The 15844-nt window shown below is 56.1% G+C and overlaps 2 protein-coding genes across 3 annotated transcripts; both read left to right on the top strand.

Annotated features, from left to right (window-relative positions):
- The first annotated feature begins 3794 nt into the window (after nucleotides 1-3794).
- Nucleotides 3795-5923, top strand: LOC138225339 (uncharacterized). The gene is made up of 2 exons (XM_069185243.1): nucleotides 3795-4180; nucleotides 4469-5923. The coding sequence occupies exon 2, from the start codon at nucleotides 4472-4474 to the stop codon at nucleotides 5699-5701; it is 1230 nt and encodes a 409-aa protein (XP_069041344.1). The 5' UTR covers nucleotides 3795-4180; nucleotides 4469-4471; the 3' UTR covers nucleotides 5702-5923.
- Nucleotides 5807-15730, top strand: chrnb2 (cholinergic receptor, nicotinic, beta 2). 2 transcript variants are annotated; one of them, XM_069185240.1, is made up of 6 exons: nucleotides 5807-6483; nucleotides 11754-11899; nucleotides 12003-12047; nucleotides 12850-12959; nucleotides 13041-14073; nucleotides 14517-15730. In XM_069185240.1, exons 1-6 carry the CDS (start codon nucleotides 6441-6443, stop codon nucleotides 14667-14669), a joined length of 1530 nt encoding a protein of 509 aa, XP_069041341.1. In that variant the 5' UTR covers nucleotides 5807-6440; the 3' UTR covers nucleotides 14670-15730. The 2 variants fall into 2 exon arrangements, with proteins under 2 accessions (XP_069041341.1, XP_069041342.1); XM_069185241.1 differs by having other exon boundaries at nucleotides 6409-6493.
- The last annotated feature ends 114 nt before the right edge of the window (nucleotides 15731-15844 follow it).

The following is a 15844-nucleotide window of genomic DNA, read 5'->3' as shown; positions in this document are numbered from 1 at the left end:
CAGTCTGAGTTCTAGATCAGACATTAGCTCAGCGCAGTGATTGGGGTTGAGGGGGTGAGGGAGCAGTCAGTCTGAGTTCTAGATCAGACATTAGCTCAGCGCAGTGATTGGGGTTGAGGGGGTGAGGGAGCAGTCAGTCTGGGTTCTAGATCAGACATTAGCTCAGCGCAGTGATTGGGGTTGAGGGAGCAGTCAGTCTGAGTTCTAGATCAGACATTAGCTCAGCGCAGTGATTGGGGTTGAGGGAGCAGTCAGTCTGGGTTCTAGATCAGACATTAGCTCAGCGCAGTGATTGGGGTTGAGGGGGTGAGGGAGCAGTCAGTCTGAGTTCTAGATCAGACATTAGCTCAGCGCAGTGATTGGGGTTGAGGGGGTGAGGGAGCAGTCAGTCTGGGTTCTAGATCGGTCATTAGCTCAGCGCAGTGATTGAGGTTGAGGGGGTGAGGGAGCAGTCAGTCTGGGTTCTAGATCGGTCAATAGCTCAGCGCAGTGATTGGGGTTGAGGGGGTGAGGGAGCAGTCAGTCTGGGTTCTAGATCAGACATTGGCTCAGCGCAGTGATTGGGGTTGAGGGAGCAGTCAGTCTGAGTTCTAGATCAGACATTAGCTCAGCGCAGTGATTGGGGTTGAGGGGGTGAGGGAGCAGTCAGTCTGGGTTCTAGATCGGTCATTAGCTCAGCGCAGTGATTGGGGTTGAGGGGGTGAGGGAGCAGTCAGTCTGGGTTCTAGATCAGACATTAGCTCAGCGCAGTGATTGGGGTTGAGGGAGCAGTCAGTCTGGGTTCTAGATCAGACATTAGCTCAGCGCAGTGATTGGGGTTGAGGGGGTGAGGGAGCAGTCAGTCTGGGTTCTAGATCGGTCATTAGCTCAGCGCAGTGATTGGGGTTGAGGGGGTGAGGGAGCAGTCAGTCTGGGTTCTAGATCAGTCATTAGCTCAGCGCAGTGATTGGGGTTGAGGGGGTGAGGGAGCAGTCAGTCTGGGTTCTAGATCAGTCATTAGCTCAGCGCAGTGATTGGGGTTGAGGGGGTGAGGGAGCAGTCAGTCTGGGTTCTAGATCGGTCAATAGCTCAGCGCAGTGATTGGGGTTGAGGGGGTGAGGGAGCAGTGCACGTCTGTGTGCACCCCTGTGTTGGTGTGAGGCCGTGTGTCATGTGATCACACATCCGAGTGTGGGCTCCCTGCAAGAGAGGGGATTACCCAGCTGCCATGCCGATGGGCAGGAGGATGGGGGCTGTCCTGTGGGGACCCTGCGCCGAGGAAGACGAGAGACATGTTGACAGACAGTGGCGCCCACACCTTGGATGGCTAATTACAAGCCTTCCTCAGGGGCTGTCTTGTTGTGATGGGGACCTGGTGTCTGGGGTCTGCGGGTTCCACTGGTTTCTTCGCCGTGAAGTCCGAATCCCCCCCTTGTGTTAATCTGTCCAGTACTGCTGGACTGGGCCACTCTGACCTGGGTCCAGGGTTCTGAACAGGTTCAGTACGTTTGGATCAGACACACTTGACCTCTCTTACAAGATACAGGAACAGCGCTGTTGCCAAAGGTTTGCAGGGATATGAACTACGGAAACATACGGACAGATCAGGGAGTTCAGCTGGATCAGCTTGTTAAGTTTAGAATAATGACTTTGACAAGGCCGAGGACGAATTTAAAATATTATTAAAAATTCATGATTATGTGTATGCCATTATGCTACCTCAGCACAGCTTGTACAAGAGCACTGTATCTAGTAGTAAAATCCGGGTTTTATCAGACTGCTGTGCACTGGGAGCACTGTAACACCTGGAGTGGATCAGACTGCTGTGCACTGGGAGTCTGACTGACAGCACTGTAACACCTGGAGTGGATCAGACTGCTGTGCACTGGGAGTCTGACTGACAGCTCTGTAACACCTGGAGTGGATCAGACTGCTGTGCACTGGGAGTCTGACTGACAGCACTGTAAAACCTGGAGTGGATCAGACTGCTGTGCACTGGGAGTCTGACTGACAGCTCTGTAACACCTGGAGTGGATCAGACTGCTGTGCACTGGGAGTCTGACTGCACTGTAACACCTGGGGCGGATCAGACTGCTGTGCACTGGGAGTCTGACTGACAGCACTGTAAAACGTGGAGCGGATCAGACTGCTGTGCACTGGGAAAGAAGAGAGAGCATCCCATTTCTTTAGCGATACAAAAACAGTCGCACGAGTTAATAAGTGTTACCCTGAAGTTCTCCGAGGCTGACATGACCGGACACTTATTATTCCGGGGAGCAGACAAGACCCCAGCTCCTGATCTTCAGAGCTCTGGGTTGACACGGAGAGGAGTGCAGACGAACAGCTCTAGCAGCCCGAGCAGTCCAGGAGGAGAAAGCCTGTGCAGATTAAAAATAGACCAGGCGTTAGTTTCTCTGCTTCCTTGTTTTCTTGCTTTTCCACTCCCTGCAGCTCGGAGCGCGGCACCCCAGCCCTGCTCTGCCTCTCATTCATGAGCAGTAAGTAGGTCAGTCATGCGCTGGAGGGGGGGAGTCAGTGTGCCCACATGGGGCTGCGTCTCATTCTCAGGCAGTCAGAGCGTGGGTCTGTCCATCAGAGTGTCTGTCCATCAGAGTGTCATTCAGAGAGTCAATCACGGTGTCAGTCCATCAGAGAGTCCAGCAGACACTCTGATTGACTCTCTGATGATCAGAGTGTCCATTGGAGTGTCAGTCCATCAGAGTGTCAATCAGAGTGTCAACTAGAGATTCGATCACAGAGTCAGTTCACCAGAGTGTCAATTGAAGAGCCAGTCAGGGTGTCAGTCCATCAGAGAGTCAATCAGAGTGTCAGTCCACGAGAGAGCCAGTCAGACTGTATAGCGCACAGTGTGTCTGACAGTCAGGGCAGTACTGACTCCAGTCAGTGTAGGACTCAGGTTTACTGGGGGACACATTTGGGGAAGCTCAGTTTTTGTGGGTGCAGCACAAGCTGTGTCTAAACTGGGCCCATTATCCTGTTTGCGAGTGCAGCATGAGTCAGTGGAGCAGAGTGCCTGAGTACTCCAGGGGTCCTGGCTCATCAATAATTCAGGATCTGGCTGGGAGCCGTCGGAAGCACTTTCTGGCAGTGGCTGTGTCAGCTCTGAGGACAAACCTCTCCAGGAAAAAGAGTGCTTTACCTCTCTTTCATTAGCCTCCTCCTTCTCTGCCCCCTCCCTCTGTCTCTCCTGTACGTGTCCTGTCAGCTCTGTTTCTCCTGTATGTGTCCTGGCACCTCCCTCTGTCTCTCCTGTACGTGTCCTGTCAGCTCTGTTTCTCCTGTATGTGTCCTGTCACCTCTGTCTCCCTCGCTCCTGTATACTGTGATTCTGTTACAGTTCTCTGTCAGACTGTCACTGTTGTACATCACACTGACTCTGTGCGGTGATACACTGGCGCAGCTCTGTGTCACACAGACCCTGTGCTGTGATACACTGTCGCTGCTCTGTGTCACACAGACCCTGTGCTGTGATACACTGGCACCGCTCTGTGTCATACTGACTGTGCTGTGATACGCTGTCAGCGCTCTGTGTCACACTGACTCTGTGCTGTGATACACTGGCGCAGCTCTGTGTCACACAGACCCTGTGCTGTGATACACTGTCGCTGCTCTGTGTCACACTGACTCTGTGCGGTGATACACTGGCGCAGCTCTGTGTCACACTGACTCTGTGCTGTGATACACTGTCCCTGCTCTGTGTCACACTGACTCTGTGCTGTGATACGCTGTCGGCGCTCTGTGTCACACTGACTCTGTGCTGTGATACACTGGAGCCGCTCTGTGTCACACTGACTCTGTGCTGTGATACACTGTCCCTGCTCTGTGTCACACTGACTGTGCTGTGATACGCTGTCGGCGCTCTGTGTCACACTGACTCTGTGCTGTGATACACTGGAGCCGCTCTGTGTCACACTGACTCTGTGCTGTGATACACTGGAGCCGCTCTGTGTCACACAGACCCTGTGCTGTGACACAGTTTCACTTGCTTTACCAGCTCATATCTTCTCCTGGCTGAGAGCAGTGAGGCTCAGCGCTGTCTTCTACAAGAAGGTGCGCTGGAGGTCAGTGTCTCTGGGGGGCCCAGGCAGGAAGAGGGATAAAAATAGAGTTTCTGTCTCAGGGACAGAGCCAGAGAGGACGTGACAGTGGAGGAGGGGAGTGGAGGAAGAATCTAGGAAAGGTGAAGGAGAGAAGAGGAGAGGAGCAGCGACACTAACTGCAGTAACAGCAGTGGCATTGACATTAAAAGCAGCAGTAGTGGCATTAGTAATACTTCCGGTTACAGTACTACCAGTAGCAGCAGTAATAATGGCAGTAGTAGAAGTAACAGTAAGAGTAATAACAGCAGCAGTAACAGTAGAAAGAGCAGCAGGGACAGTAGCAGTAACAGTAGTAACTGTAGCAATAATAATAATTCCTTACACTTATATAGGATTTTCCTGTGCACTGCACTCTATGTGCTTTACAGGTAATGGGTATTCCCCTCCACCACCACCAGTGTACAGCCCCACCTAAGAGCAACAGTAGCAGGAGCAGCAGGGACAGCAGTAGCAGTAGGAGCAGCAGGGACAGCAGTAGCAGTAGCAGCAGGGACAGCAGTAGCAGGAGGAGCAGGGATAGCAGTAGCAGTAGGAGCAGCAGGGACAGCAGTAGCAGGAGCAGCAGGGACAGCAGTAGCAGTAGGAGCAGGGACAGCAGTAGCAGGAGCAGCAGGGACAGCAGTAGCAGTAGGAGCAGGGACAGCAGTAGCAGTAGGAGCAGCAGGGACAGCAGTAGCAGTAGGAGCAGGGACAGCAGTAGCAGGAGCAGCAGGGACAGCAGTAGCAGTAGGAGCAGGGACAGCAGTAGCAGGAGCAGCAGGGACAGCAGTAGCAGTAGGAGCAGGGACAGCAGTAGCAGTAGGAGCAGGGACAGCAGTAGCAGGAGCAGCAGGGACAGCAGTAGCAGTAGGAGCAGGGACAGCAGTAGCAGGAGCAGCAGGGACAGCAGTAGCAGTAGGAGCAGGGACAGCAGTAGCAGTAGGAGCAGGGACAGCAGTAGCAGTAGGAGCAGCAGGGACAGCAGTAGCAGTAGGAGCAGGGACAGCAGTAGCAGGAGCAGCAGGGACAGCAGTAGCAGTAGGAGCAGGGACAGCAGTAGCAGTAGGAGCAGCAGGGACAGCAGTAGCAGGAGCAGCAGGGACAGCAGTAGCAGTAGGAGCAGGGACAGCAGTAGCAGTAGCAGCAGCAGGGACAGCAGTAGCAGGAGGAGCAGGGACAGCAGTAGCAGTAAGAGCAGCAGGGACAGCAGTAGCAGTAGCAGTAGGAGCAGCAGGGACAGCAGTAGCAGTAAGAGCAGCAGGGACAGCAGTAGCAGTAGCAGTAGCAGTAAGAGCAGCAGGGACAGCAGTAGCAGTAGCAGTAGCAGTAGCAGTAGGAGCAGCAGGGACAGCAGTAGCAGTAGCAGCAGTAACAGTAGTAGCAGGAGGAGCAGCAGGGACAGCAGTAGCAGTAGCAGTAGCTGTGGCTGTGGCTGCAGGGACAGGGACGTGGTCACTGCTCCAGACTGCTGGTGTGTTTCAGCACCAGGGACAGGGACAGAGAGGGGGAGCAGGACGGCGAAGAGAGGCAGGTCCCCCTTACTCAACCCCAAGAGCCACCGCCCACGGTCCAGACGGGCCCACGGGGAGGAGAGGCCCCCGTGGAAAGGACACGACGCGTGACACGCAAAGAAATTCCGGGAGCCTCTGGAGAGAGCGAGAGAGCTGGGAGGGGGGGGGAGGGAGAGAGAGAGAGAGAGAGAGACGCCGCGTGCACCTCGCGACTCTAACCGAAGCACACCTCGGCTCTCCCTCTGCCGTCACGCGGCTGGCACCCCCCCGGCTCCCGCACTTGGGACGAAAAACCGTCGCGCTACGTGGATTTTGGTCTCCCCCCCCCCCCCCCCACTACCCAAAAACAAATCTCTCCGAAAGCCGAAAGAGGGCTCGGGCACAGCGCAGAGAGACGCCTCGCAGCAGCACTGCGGACAGCGGACAGCGGACAGCGGACAGCGGCGCCGGGATGGAATGAGCTCATGTGATCAATCCCGCTGTGCGGACCGCCGCCGACCTCCCTCCGTGAAAACCGCATTTCTCCCCTCCAGCCCGATGCGCTGAGGACTGGTCGTGCGGGGCGCCCGGGTGACGAGCTCCGGTTCCTGAGAGCGGGGAGGCGGACACGCGCATCATGTAGGCAGGGCTCCTCCTTCCTGCGCTCGAGAGCACTCGGGGCTCCTGGGAGCCCGAACCGGACTGCGCCGCCTCAGAACATGTCGGCACCGCTTCCAGCGCGCCGCCTCCGGCTCGGCTAAGGGAGACGCCACGGACCGGTCGAGCGAAGGAGCACAGAACCGCCGCCTCCGCTCTCTCCTGCCCCGGCGCCGTGACAGCGGGCCGCCGCGCGGCCGTCCCGAGGACAGCCATGGCCCGGCTGCTGTGGCTGTGCCTGCTCGCGAGCTGGAGACGTGAGTGCGGGTGCGCGTGTGAGGAGGGGGTTGGGGGGGGCGTCGCGCGTCGCGTGCCGCTGGGATGCTGTCGCGTGCGGTGCGCGGGCGAGTTATGTAATGCGACCGGCGAGGAAGGGTCAGCTCGCGCGCGTGTGTTTCGGCCGGTGTGTCTGTTGTTGGTCCTGTCGCTCGTCATCAGCGTTGGCTTTGTGTTTCTGTGTTTGGGGTCTTGTACGATCGAGCACTGGGCGATATCTGAGTGGCGTGCGAGTGTGGGCACCCTGTGAGCGTGTCCCCACGAACCCTGGGCCCCCTGGCAGAGGGAACACACAGAACAGGCCAGGACGTCCCCACAGTGGAGACACGCAGGGGCGTCAAGGGGCACTCACGAGCTGTTAGGGCTGTGTGGTCCACTGTGTGCCCAGTCAAAGTCCTGACAGTCCAGTCCTCGAATGCCTGGTCTGCACACGAGCGTCCCGGACAGGGCACCGGCGGGGACAAGGGGGCGGGGCCTCTGGGTGGCTGCAGGTTCAACGCCAAGGTGGGGGCACAGCTGCTCCAGAGCACTCCGATTCCGTAATGGCTGTGGTGTTTGTAGAACACCAGTCAGATCCAGTAGTCCGCACTGTCAGCCATGCTTTCTCCTAAAGCTGCTGAAGCTGTCACAAGTACCTCTACTACTACAGCTATTACCAATACTTCAGCTGCTATAGTTACTACTGTCACTAATACTTCAACTGCTACTGTTACTACTGTTACTAACACTTCTACTTCTAGTGTGAATGGTAACTTCACTGCTATATATGTGCTGTGTGCACTGTACAGGTGTAGTAGGAGTTCAGTGTGTGTGATGTATGGAGCAGTAGGAGTGCAGTGTGTGTGGTGTATGGATGCAGTAGGAGTGCAGTGTGTGGTGTATGGAGCAGTAGGAGTGCAGTGTGTGTGATGTATGGATGCAGTAGGAGTGCAGTGTGTGTGATGTATGGATGCAGTAGGAGTGCAGTGTGTGATGTATGGATGCAGTAGGAGTGCAGTGTGTGTGATGTATGGATGCAGTAGGAGTGCAGTGTGTGGTGTATGGAGCAGTAGGAGTGCAGTGTGTGATGTATGGAGCAGTAGGAGTGCAGTGTGTGGTGTACGGAGCAGTAGGAGTTCAGTGTGTGTGATGTATGGAGCAGTAGGAGTTCAGTGTGTGTGATGTATGGAGCAGTAGGAGTGCAGTGTGTGTGATGTATGGAGCAGTAGGAGTGCAGTGTGTGTGATGTATGGAGCAGTAGGAGTGCAGTGTGTGTGATGTATGGAGCAGTAGGAGTGCAGTGTGTGTGATGTATGGAGCAGTAGGAGTGCAGTGTGTGGTGAATGGAGCAGTAGGAGTGCAGTGTGTGTGATGTATGGAGCAGTAGGAGTGCAGTGTGTGTGATGTATGGATGCAGTAGGAGTGCAGTGTGTGTGATGTATGGAGCAGTAGGAGTGCAGTGTGTGTGATGTATGGAGCAGTAGGAGTGCAGTGTGTGGTGTATGGAGCAGTAGGAGTGCAGTGTGTGTGATGTATGGATGCAGTAGGAGTGCAGTGTGTGTGATGTATGGATGCAGTAGGAGTGCAGTGTGTGTGATGTATGGATGCAGTAGGAGTGCAGTGTGTGTGATGTATGGAGCAGTAGGAGTTCAGTGTGTGTGATGTATGGAGCAGTAGGAGTGCAGTGTGTGATGTATGGAGCAGTAGGAGTGCAGTCTGTGGTGTATGGATGCAGTAGGAGTGCAGTGTGTGGTGTATGGAGCAGTAGGAGTGCAGTGTGTGTGATGTATGGATGCAGTAGGAGTGCAGTGTGTGTGATGTATGGATGCAGTAGGAGTGCAGTGTGTGTGATGTATGGAGCAGTAGGAGTTCAGTGTGTGTGATGTATGGATGCAGTAGGAGTGCAGTGTGTGTGATGTATGGAGCAGTAGGAGTGCAGTGTGTGTGATGTATGGAGCAGTAGGAGTGCAGTGTGTGATGTATGGATGCAGTAGGAGTGCAGTGTGTGTGATGTATGGATGCAGTAGGAGTGCAGTGTGTGTGATGTATGGAGCAGTAGGAGTGCAGTGTGTGTGATGTATGGATGCAGTAGGAGTGCAGTGTGTGTGATGTATGGATGCAGTAGGAGTGCAGTGTGTGTGATGTATGGATGCAGTAGGAGTGCAGTGTGTGATGTACGGAGCAGTAGGAGTGCAGTGTGTGTGATGTATGGAGCAGTAGGAGTGCAGTGTGTGATGTATGGAGCAGTAGGAGTGCAGTGTGTGTGATGTATGGATGCAGTAGGAGTGCAGTGTGTGTGATGTACGGAGCAGTAGGAGTGCAGTGTGTGTGATGTATGGAGCAGTAGGAGTGCAGTGTGTGTGGTGTATGGAGCAGTAGGAGTGCAGTGTGTGGTGTATGGAGCAGTAGGAGTGCAGTGTGTGTGATGTATGGAGCAGTAGGAGTGCAGTGTGTGTGATGTATGGAGCAGTAGGAGTGCAGTGTGTGTGATGTATGGATGCAGTAGGAGTGCAGTGTGTGTGATGTATGGAGCAGTAGGAGTGCAGTGTGTGTGGTGTATGGATGCAGTAGGAGTGCAGTTTGTGTGATGTATGGATGCAGTAGGAGTGCAGTGTGTGATGTATGGATGCAGTAGGAGTGCAGTGTGTGTGATGTATGGAGCAGTAGGAGTGCAGTGTGTGTGATGTATGGAGCAGTAGGAGTGCAGTGTGTGATGTATGGATGCAGTAGGAGTGCAGTGTGTGTGATGTATGGATGCAGTAGGAGTGCAGTGTGTGTGATGTATGGAGCAGTAGGAGTGCAGTGTGTGTGATGTATGGAGCAGTAGGAGTGCAGTGTGTGTGATGTATGGATGCAGTAGGAGTGCAGTGTGTGTGATGTATGGAGCAGTAGGAGTGCAGTGTGTGTGATGTATGGAGCAGTAGGAGTGCAGTGTGTGTGATGTATGGATGCAGTAGGAGTGCAGTGTGTGTGATGTATGGATGCAGTAGGAGTGCAGTGTGTGATGTATGGAGCAGTAGGAGTGCAGTGTGTGTGATGTATGGATGCAGTAGGAGTGCAGTGTGTGTGATGTATGGATGCAGTAGGAGTGCAGTGTGTGATGTATGGATGCAGTAGGAGTGCAGTGTGTGTGATGTATGGATGCAGTAGGAGTTCAGTGTGTGTGATGTATGGATGCAGTAGGAGTGCAGTGTGTGTGATGTATGGATGCAGTAGGAGTGCAGTGTGTGTGATGTATGGATGCAGTAGGAGTGCAGTGTGTGTGATGTATGGAGCAGTAGGAGTGCAGTGTGTGTGATGTATGGATGCAGTAGGAGTGCAGTGTGTGGTGTATGGATGCAGTAGGAGTGCAGTGTGTGTGATGTATGGATGCAGTAGGAGTGCAGTGTGTGTGATGTATGGAGCAGTAGGAGTTCAGTGTGTGTGATGTATGGATGCAGTAGGAGTGCAGTGTGTGTGATGTATGGATGCAGTAGGAGTGCAGTGTGTGTGATGTATGGATGCAGTAGGAGTGCAGTGTGTGTGATGTATGGATGCAGTAGGAGTGCAGTGTGTGATGTATGGATGCAGTAGGAGTGCAGTGTGTGTGATGTATGGATGCAGTAGGAGTGCAGTGTGTGTGATGTATGGAGCAGTAGGAGTGCAGTGTGTGTGATGTATGGAGCAGTAGGAGTGCAGTGTGTGTGATGTATGGATGCAGTAGGAGTGCAGTGTGTGTGATGTATGGAGCAGTAGGAGTGCAGTGTGTGTGATGTATGGAGCAGTAGGAGTGCAGTGTGTGTGATGTATGGATGCAGTAGGAGTGCAGTGTGTGATGTATGGAGCAGTAGGAGTGCAGTGTGTGTGATGTATGGATGCAGTAGGAGTACAGTGTGTGTGATGTATGGAGCAGTAGGAGTGCAGTGTGTGTGGTGTATGGATGCAGTAGGAGTGCAGTGTGCTGTATGTGTCCCTGTCAGTTTCCAGGCAGCTGTAGTGTCTCCTACCCCCTCCCCCACCCCCAGCCCCCTCCTTCTTCTCCCTCACTTCCCTGCCCTCTGCTCTCTGCTACAGGGCGAAAAGAGCCTGTTGTCTTGGCAACCACATCTCACAGGATTCCGTGTGCATGAGTGTGTGTGTAAGGATGAGCTGTCAGTGCAATAATAATAATTCCTACAGCACCTCATCCTCTCTGTAGTGTTCACAGATCAGGGCAGGAGAGAGACTGCTGCACCAGCCGAATTAAAGGGGCACTTTAGGGAGGACGGACAGTACATCTCTTTATGGAATCTAGTCAGAACAAGGTGTCCTGGGATTTTTAATGTCCTCACTTTTAAGTGTCCACAGTCACCATACGGTGGTGTGGTAGAAGAACGCCCCCTACTGGTCCATCAACTCCTTTTACAGCAGCAGCCTGGTAACCCAGTACTGCCCAGTCAGGGGTGTGTCAGTGTGTGAATTCGGGGGCAGTGTGAGAGGAGAGGGACAGCAGTGTCTCCAGTCCAGTCAGGGGGGTGTCGGTGTGTGAATTCAGGGGCAGTGTGAGAGGAGAGGGACAGCAGTGTCTCCAGTCCAGTCAGGGGTGTGTCGGTGTGTGAATTCAGGGGCAGTGTGAGAGGAGAGGGACAGCAGTGTCTCCAGTCCAGTCAGGGGTGTGTCAGTGTGTGAATTCAGGGACAGTGTGAGAGGAGAGGGACAGCAGTGTCTCCAGTCCAGTCAGGGGTGTGTCAGTGTGTGAATTCAGGGGGAGTGTGAGAGGAGAGGGACAGCAGTGTCTCCAGTCCAGTCAGGGGTGTGTCAGTGTGTGAATTCAGGGGCAGTGTGAGAGGAGAGGGACAGCAGTGTCTCCAGTCCAGTCAGGGGGGTGTCAGTGTGTGAATTCAGGGGAGTGTGAGAGGAGAGGGGCAGCAGTGTCTCCAGTCCAGTCAGGGGGGTGTCAGTGTGTGAATTCAGGGGCAGTGTGAGAGGAGAGGGACAGCAGTGTCTCCAGTCCAGTCAGGGGGGTGTCAGTGTGTGAATTCAGGGGCAGTGTGAGAGGAGAGGGACAGCAGTGTCTCCAGTCCAGTCAGGGGGGTGTCAGTGTGTGAATTCAGGGGCAGTGTGAGAGGAGAGGGACAGCAGTGTCTCCAGTCCAGTCAGGGGTGTGTCAGTGTGTGAATTCAGGGGCAGTGTGAGAGGAGAGGGACAGCAGTGTCTCTAGCAGTGTCTCCAGTCCAGCCAGGTGTGTGTCAGTTTGCTGGTGAATCCAGGACAAGAGGAGAAGGAAATCTATAACCATTGATCTATACCGTAGGGAGCCTGACAGCAGACACGGAAGAACGATTGGTGGAGCATCTCTTAAACCCCGCCCACTACAACAAACTGATCCGTCCGGCGACCAATGGCTCGGAGCTGGTGACTGTGCAGCTGATGGTGTCTCTGGCTCAGCTGATCAGCGTGGTGAGTCTCCAGAGGGGCTGGCCTGCACCGTGGGGTCTTTTCTGCACCGTCGCTCTGCATTCAGCCACTAACATGGTTTCTTCCTGTTCCCCTATGCCTGCAGCATGAGCGAGAGCAGATCATGACCACGAATGTGTGGCTGACGCAGGTGAGTCTCTCTGTCTCTCTCCATCACTTATTCTCTACTGCACAATAGACTGGCTTGAGGGCGGACAGTGGTTCACATTGCTGCCCTGCAGCACAGGGGCTCTGGGATCAATCCTGAACCTGGGCTGCTATCTGTGTGGAGTTTGCATGTTGTCCCTTTGTTTGTGTGGGTTTCCTCCCACAGTCCAAAGACACGCTGGTGGGTTAACTGGCTTCTGGGAAAACCGGCCCTGGTGTGTGTGAGTGTGTGTGTGTCCTGTGATGGACTGGTGTCCTCTCCATGGTGTGTGAGTGTGTGTGTCTATGTGTCCTGTGATGGACTGTCGTCCTGTCCAGGGTGTGTGTGTGTGTGTGTGTGCGTGTGTGTGTGTGTGTGTGTGTGTGTGTGTGTCCTGTGATGGACTGGTGTCCTCTCTAGGGTGTGTGAGTGTGTGTTTGTGTGTCTATGTGTCCTGTGATGGACTCGTGTCCTCTCCAGGGTGTGTGAGAGTGTGTGTGTCTATGTGTCCTGTGATGGACTGGCGTCCTGTCCAGGGTGTGTGTCTGTGTGTGCTATGATGGACGCGTGTCCTCTCCAGGGTGTGTGAGAGTGTGTGTGTCTATCTGTCCTGCGATGGACTCGTGTCCTCTCCAGGGTGTGTGAGAGAGTGTGTCTATCTGTCCTGCGATGGACTGGCGTCCTGTCCAGGGTGTATCCTGCCTTGCACCCGTTGTTTGCAGGGATAGACTACGCCCCCCCGATTTAGATGAGGTGGGAGGTTAGATTAGAGCTCTCAGCGGCGCCCCCTTGTGTGTGTTGGCAGGAGTGGCAGGACTACCGCCTGACGTGGGACCCGAACGAGTTTGGAGGGATGGTGAAGGTGCGGCTGCCCTCGAAGCACATCTGGCTGCCGGACGTCGTCCTCTACAACAAGTGAGTGCCCCCCCCCGCCCCCCCGCGGCTCCGTACAGCGCCCCCTCCCCTGCCCCCCCTCACCCTCTGTCTCCCCGGCAGCGCGGACGGGATGTACGAGGTGTCCTTCTACTCCAACGCCGTGGTGTCCTACGACGGCAGTATCTTCTGGCTCCCGCCGGCCATCTACAAGAGCGCCTGCAAGATCGAGGTCAAGCACTTCCCCTTCGACCAGCAGAACTGCACGCTCAAGTTCCGCTCCTGGACCTACGACCGCACCGAGATCGACCTGGTGCTGCGCTCCGACGTGGCCAGCATGGACGACTTCACCCCCAGCGGCGAGTGGGACATCATCGCCCTGCCGGGGCGGCGCAACGAGAACCCGGCCGACTCCACCTACGTGGACATCACCTACGACTTCATCATCCGCCGCAAGCCCCTCTTCTACACCATCAACCTCATCATCCCCTGCGTGCTCATCACCTCGCTGGCCATCCTGGTCTTCTACCTGCCCTCGGACTGCGGCGAGAAGATGACGCTCTGCATCTCCGTGCTGCTGGCCCTCACCGTCTTCCTGCTGCTCATCTCCAAGATCGTGCCGCCCACCTCGCTGGACGTGCCGCTGGTGGGGAAGTACCTGATGTTCACCATGGTGCTGGTGACCTTCTCCATCGTCACCAGCGTGTGCGTGCTCAACGTGCACCACCGCTCGCCCACCACGCACACCATGCCCCCCTGGGTCAAGCTGGTCTTCCTGGAGAAGCTGCCCGCCCTGCTGTTCATGCGCCAGCCGCGCCACAACTGCGCCCGGCAGCGGCTGCGCCAGCGGCGCCGCGCCCGCGAGGGGCGGGAGGGCCGCGCCGCCCCCTGCACCTGCTACGTCAACCGCGCCACCGTGCAGGGCTTCGGGGCGGAGCTGGGGGCGCCGGCGGGGGGGGGCCCCGACGGGCTGAACGGGCTCAGGGACGCCCCGCCCCCCCGGAACCCGCCGCAGAAGCAGCCGGCCCCGCCCCCTCACTCCTCCTCTTCCTCCTCCTCCTTCTTCCTCGGGCAGGCCTGCCCCGGGTTCGAGGAGGCGGTGGAGGGTGTGAGGTTTATCGCCAACCACATGAAGAGCGAGGACGACGACCAGAGCGTGAGTCACTGGGGGGGCTGGGGTCGGTCACAGAGTCAGTGTTGGGGGGGCTGGGGAGAGTCTGACAGTGTTGGGGTGACTGGGGAGAGTTGGTCAGTGTTGGGGTGATTGGGAAGAGTTGGTCAGTGTTGGGGTGACTGGGGAGAGTCGGACAGTGTTGGGGTGACTGGGGCGCTCAGAGAGTCAGTCAGTGTTGGGGTGACTGGGGAGAGTCAGTCAGTGTTGGGGTGACTGGGGAGAGTTGGTCAGTGTTGGGGTGATTGGGAAGAGTTGGTCAGTGTTGGGGTGACTGGGGAGAGTCGGACAGTGTTGGGGTGATTGGGGAGAGTTGGTCAGTGCTGGGGAGAGTCTGACAGTGTTGGGGTGACTGGGGCGCTCAGAGAGTCGGTCAGTGTTGTTCTCCACCCCCACCTGAACCCTAACCCGGTCTCCCCTGGCTGCAGGTCAGCGAGGACTGGAAATACGTTGCCATGGTGATCGACCGCCTCTTCTTGTGGATCTTCGTGTTCGTCTGCGTCTTCGGCACGGTGGGCATGTTCCTGCAGCCACTCTTCCAGAACTACACCGCCAAGACCGCCCTCCATATCCCGGAGTGACCAATCACCTGGCGCCTGGGGGCCGGGGTGGGGACCCAACGGCCAATCACCTTCCGCGACTGAGGACTGATTGACAGCTGGGCCACCCAACCCAAAAGCAAGAAAACAGAGCCACGCCTACACCTCCAGCAGTAACAGCAGCAGAATCTAAGAAACAGCAGCACCTCCTGGAGCCCCCTTGTGTGAGCGCTGCACAATCCAGAGAGAGAGAGAGAGAGAGAGAGAGAGAGAGAGAGAGAGAGAGAGAGAGAGAGAGAGAGAGAGAGAGAGAGCGCAGCTGGTCTCTTCTCAAGCAGCGGACTCGGAGGAAGCCAGCCTCTCCCACCACCGAGGCCAGTCCCAAGCTGAGATTTTCTGGCAGAGCCCCCTGCTCTCATCTCTGGAGCGTCGCCGCGTCTCTATGACTCTGCACAACAGCGCCAGCTAGTGGCGGGGGCAGAGCTGGAGGGAGGGGGCAGAGGGACGGCACTGTGAGATTAGACGTAGAGTCTCCGTGTGTCACAGTGATTTCACACTTGGTGTCTTGTGCGGGGCCCGTGTCTGTGTGTCCGCCTTTGCAACGATGTAGAAGTGACCCTCCCTGTCCCAGCTCGGGGGGTCCCCAGCTCCAATCCAGTGTGGGGGAGGGGGGAGGGGGCACAGCCCCGGCAGGGGGGCTCGAGGAGTCTTTCAGTCACCCCCAGGTTGTTGAGGGGGGACAGTAAAGTCAGGGACCACCCTGGCTTCGAGGCAAGGGACCCCAGAAAAGGGGACCAATGCTCTGGGGTGAGGAAGGGGAGGCTGAAGCCAGGAGCACCAGGATCCAGGAGGCCTGGATTCGGAAAAGGAAGAGGGGGGGCTGCTCAACTTGTCCGCCCCCCCTCCCCTGGAGTGACCCCGAGAGTGGACGGGCGAAGGGGCGCAGACTCGTTGTCTCTTTCTGTTCTTTGTTCGGTTTTCTCTGGAGGGGAGAAGGGGGCTGGTGGGGCCCCCCCGCCCCTCGCTGTTCGTTGTGGTTTCGCTGTCCTTGTGTCCTGGAATGACCCAGCGCCATTAGAGCTTCAATAAAGATAGTAGTCCGACTCGCTCGCACCCGCGTCCTTCCTTCCAGCCCCCCCCACACCGCGTCACCCCCGCCTCTTCTCCCTGCCTGCAAGAGGGGGGCTCAGGGGTGCACCCAGGGCAGCAGAGAGGCA

This window comes from Lepisosteus oculatus, chromosome 27, assembly GCF_040954835.1.
Source record: "Lepisosteus oculatus isolate fLepOcu1 chromosome 27, fLepOcu1.hap2, whole genome shotgun sequence".
Classification (NCBI taxonomy): domain Eukaryota; kingdom Metazoa; phylum Chordata; class Actinopteri; order Semionotiformes; family Lepisosteidae; genus Lepisosteus; species Lepisosteus oculatus.
Note: the sequence above shows the minus strand (reverse complement) of the source record. Positions and strands in the feature narration are given on the sequence as shown.

Excerpts from the sequence above, each read along its gene's own strand:
- LOC138225339 (XM_069185243.1), top strand. The coding sequence starts at position 4,472 with ATGGGTATTCCCCTCCACCACCACCAGTGTACAGCCCCACCTAAGAGC.
- chrnb2 (XM_069185240.1), top strand. The coding sequence starts at position 6,441 with ATGGCCCGGCTGCTGTGGCTGTGCCTGCTCGCGAGCTGGAGAC. Across the intron at positions 6,484-11,753 it reads CCTGCTCGCGAGCTGGAGAC|GGAGCCTGACAGCAGACACG; the intron begins GTGAGTGCGGGT and ends TCTATACCGTAG. Across the intron at positions 11,900-12,002 it reads TGGCTCAGCTGATCAGCGTG|CATGAGCGAGAGCAGATCAT; the intron begins GTGAGTCTCCAG and ends CTATGCCTGCAG.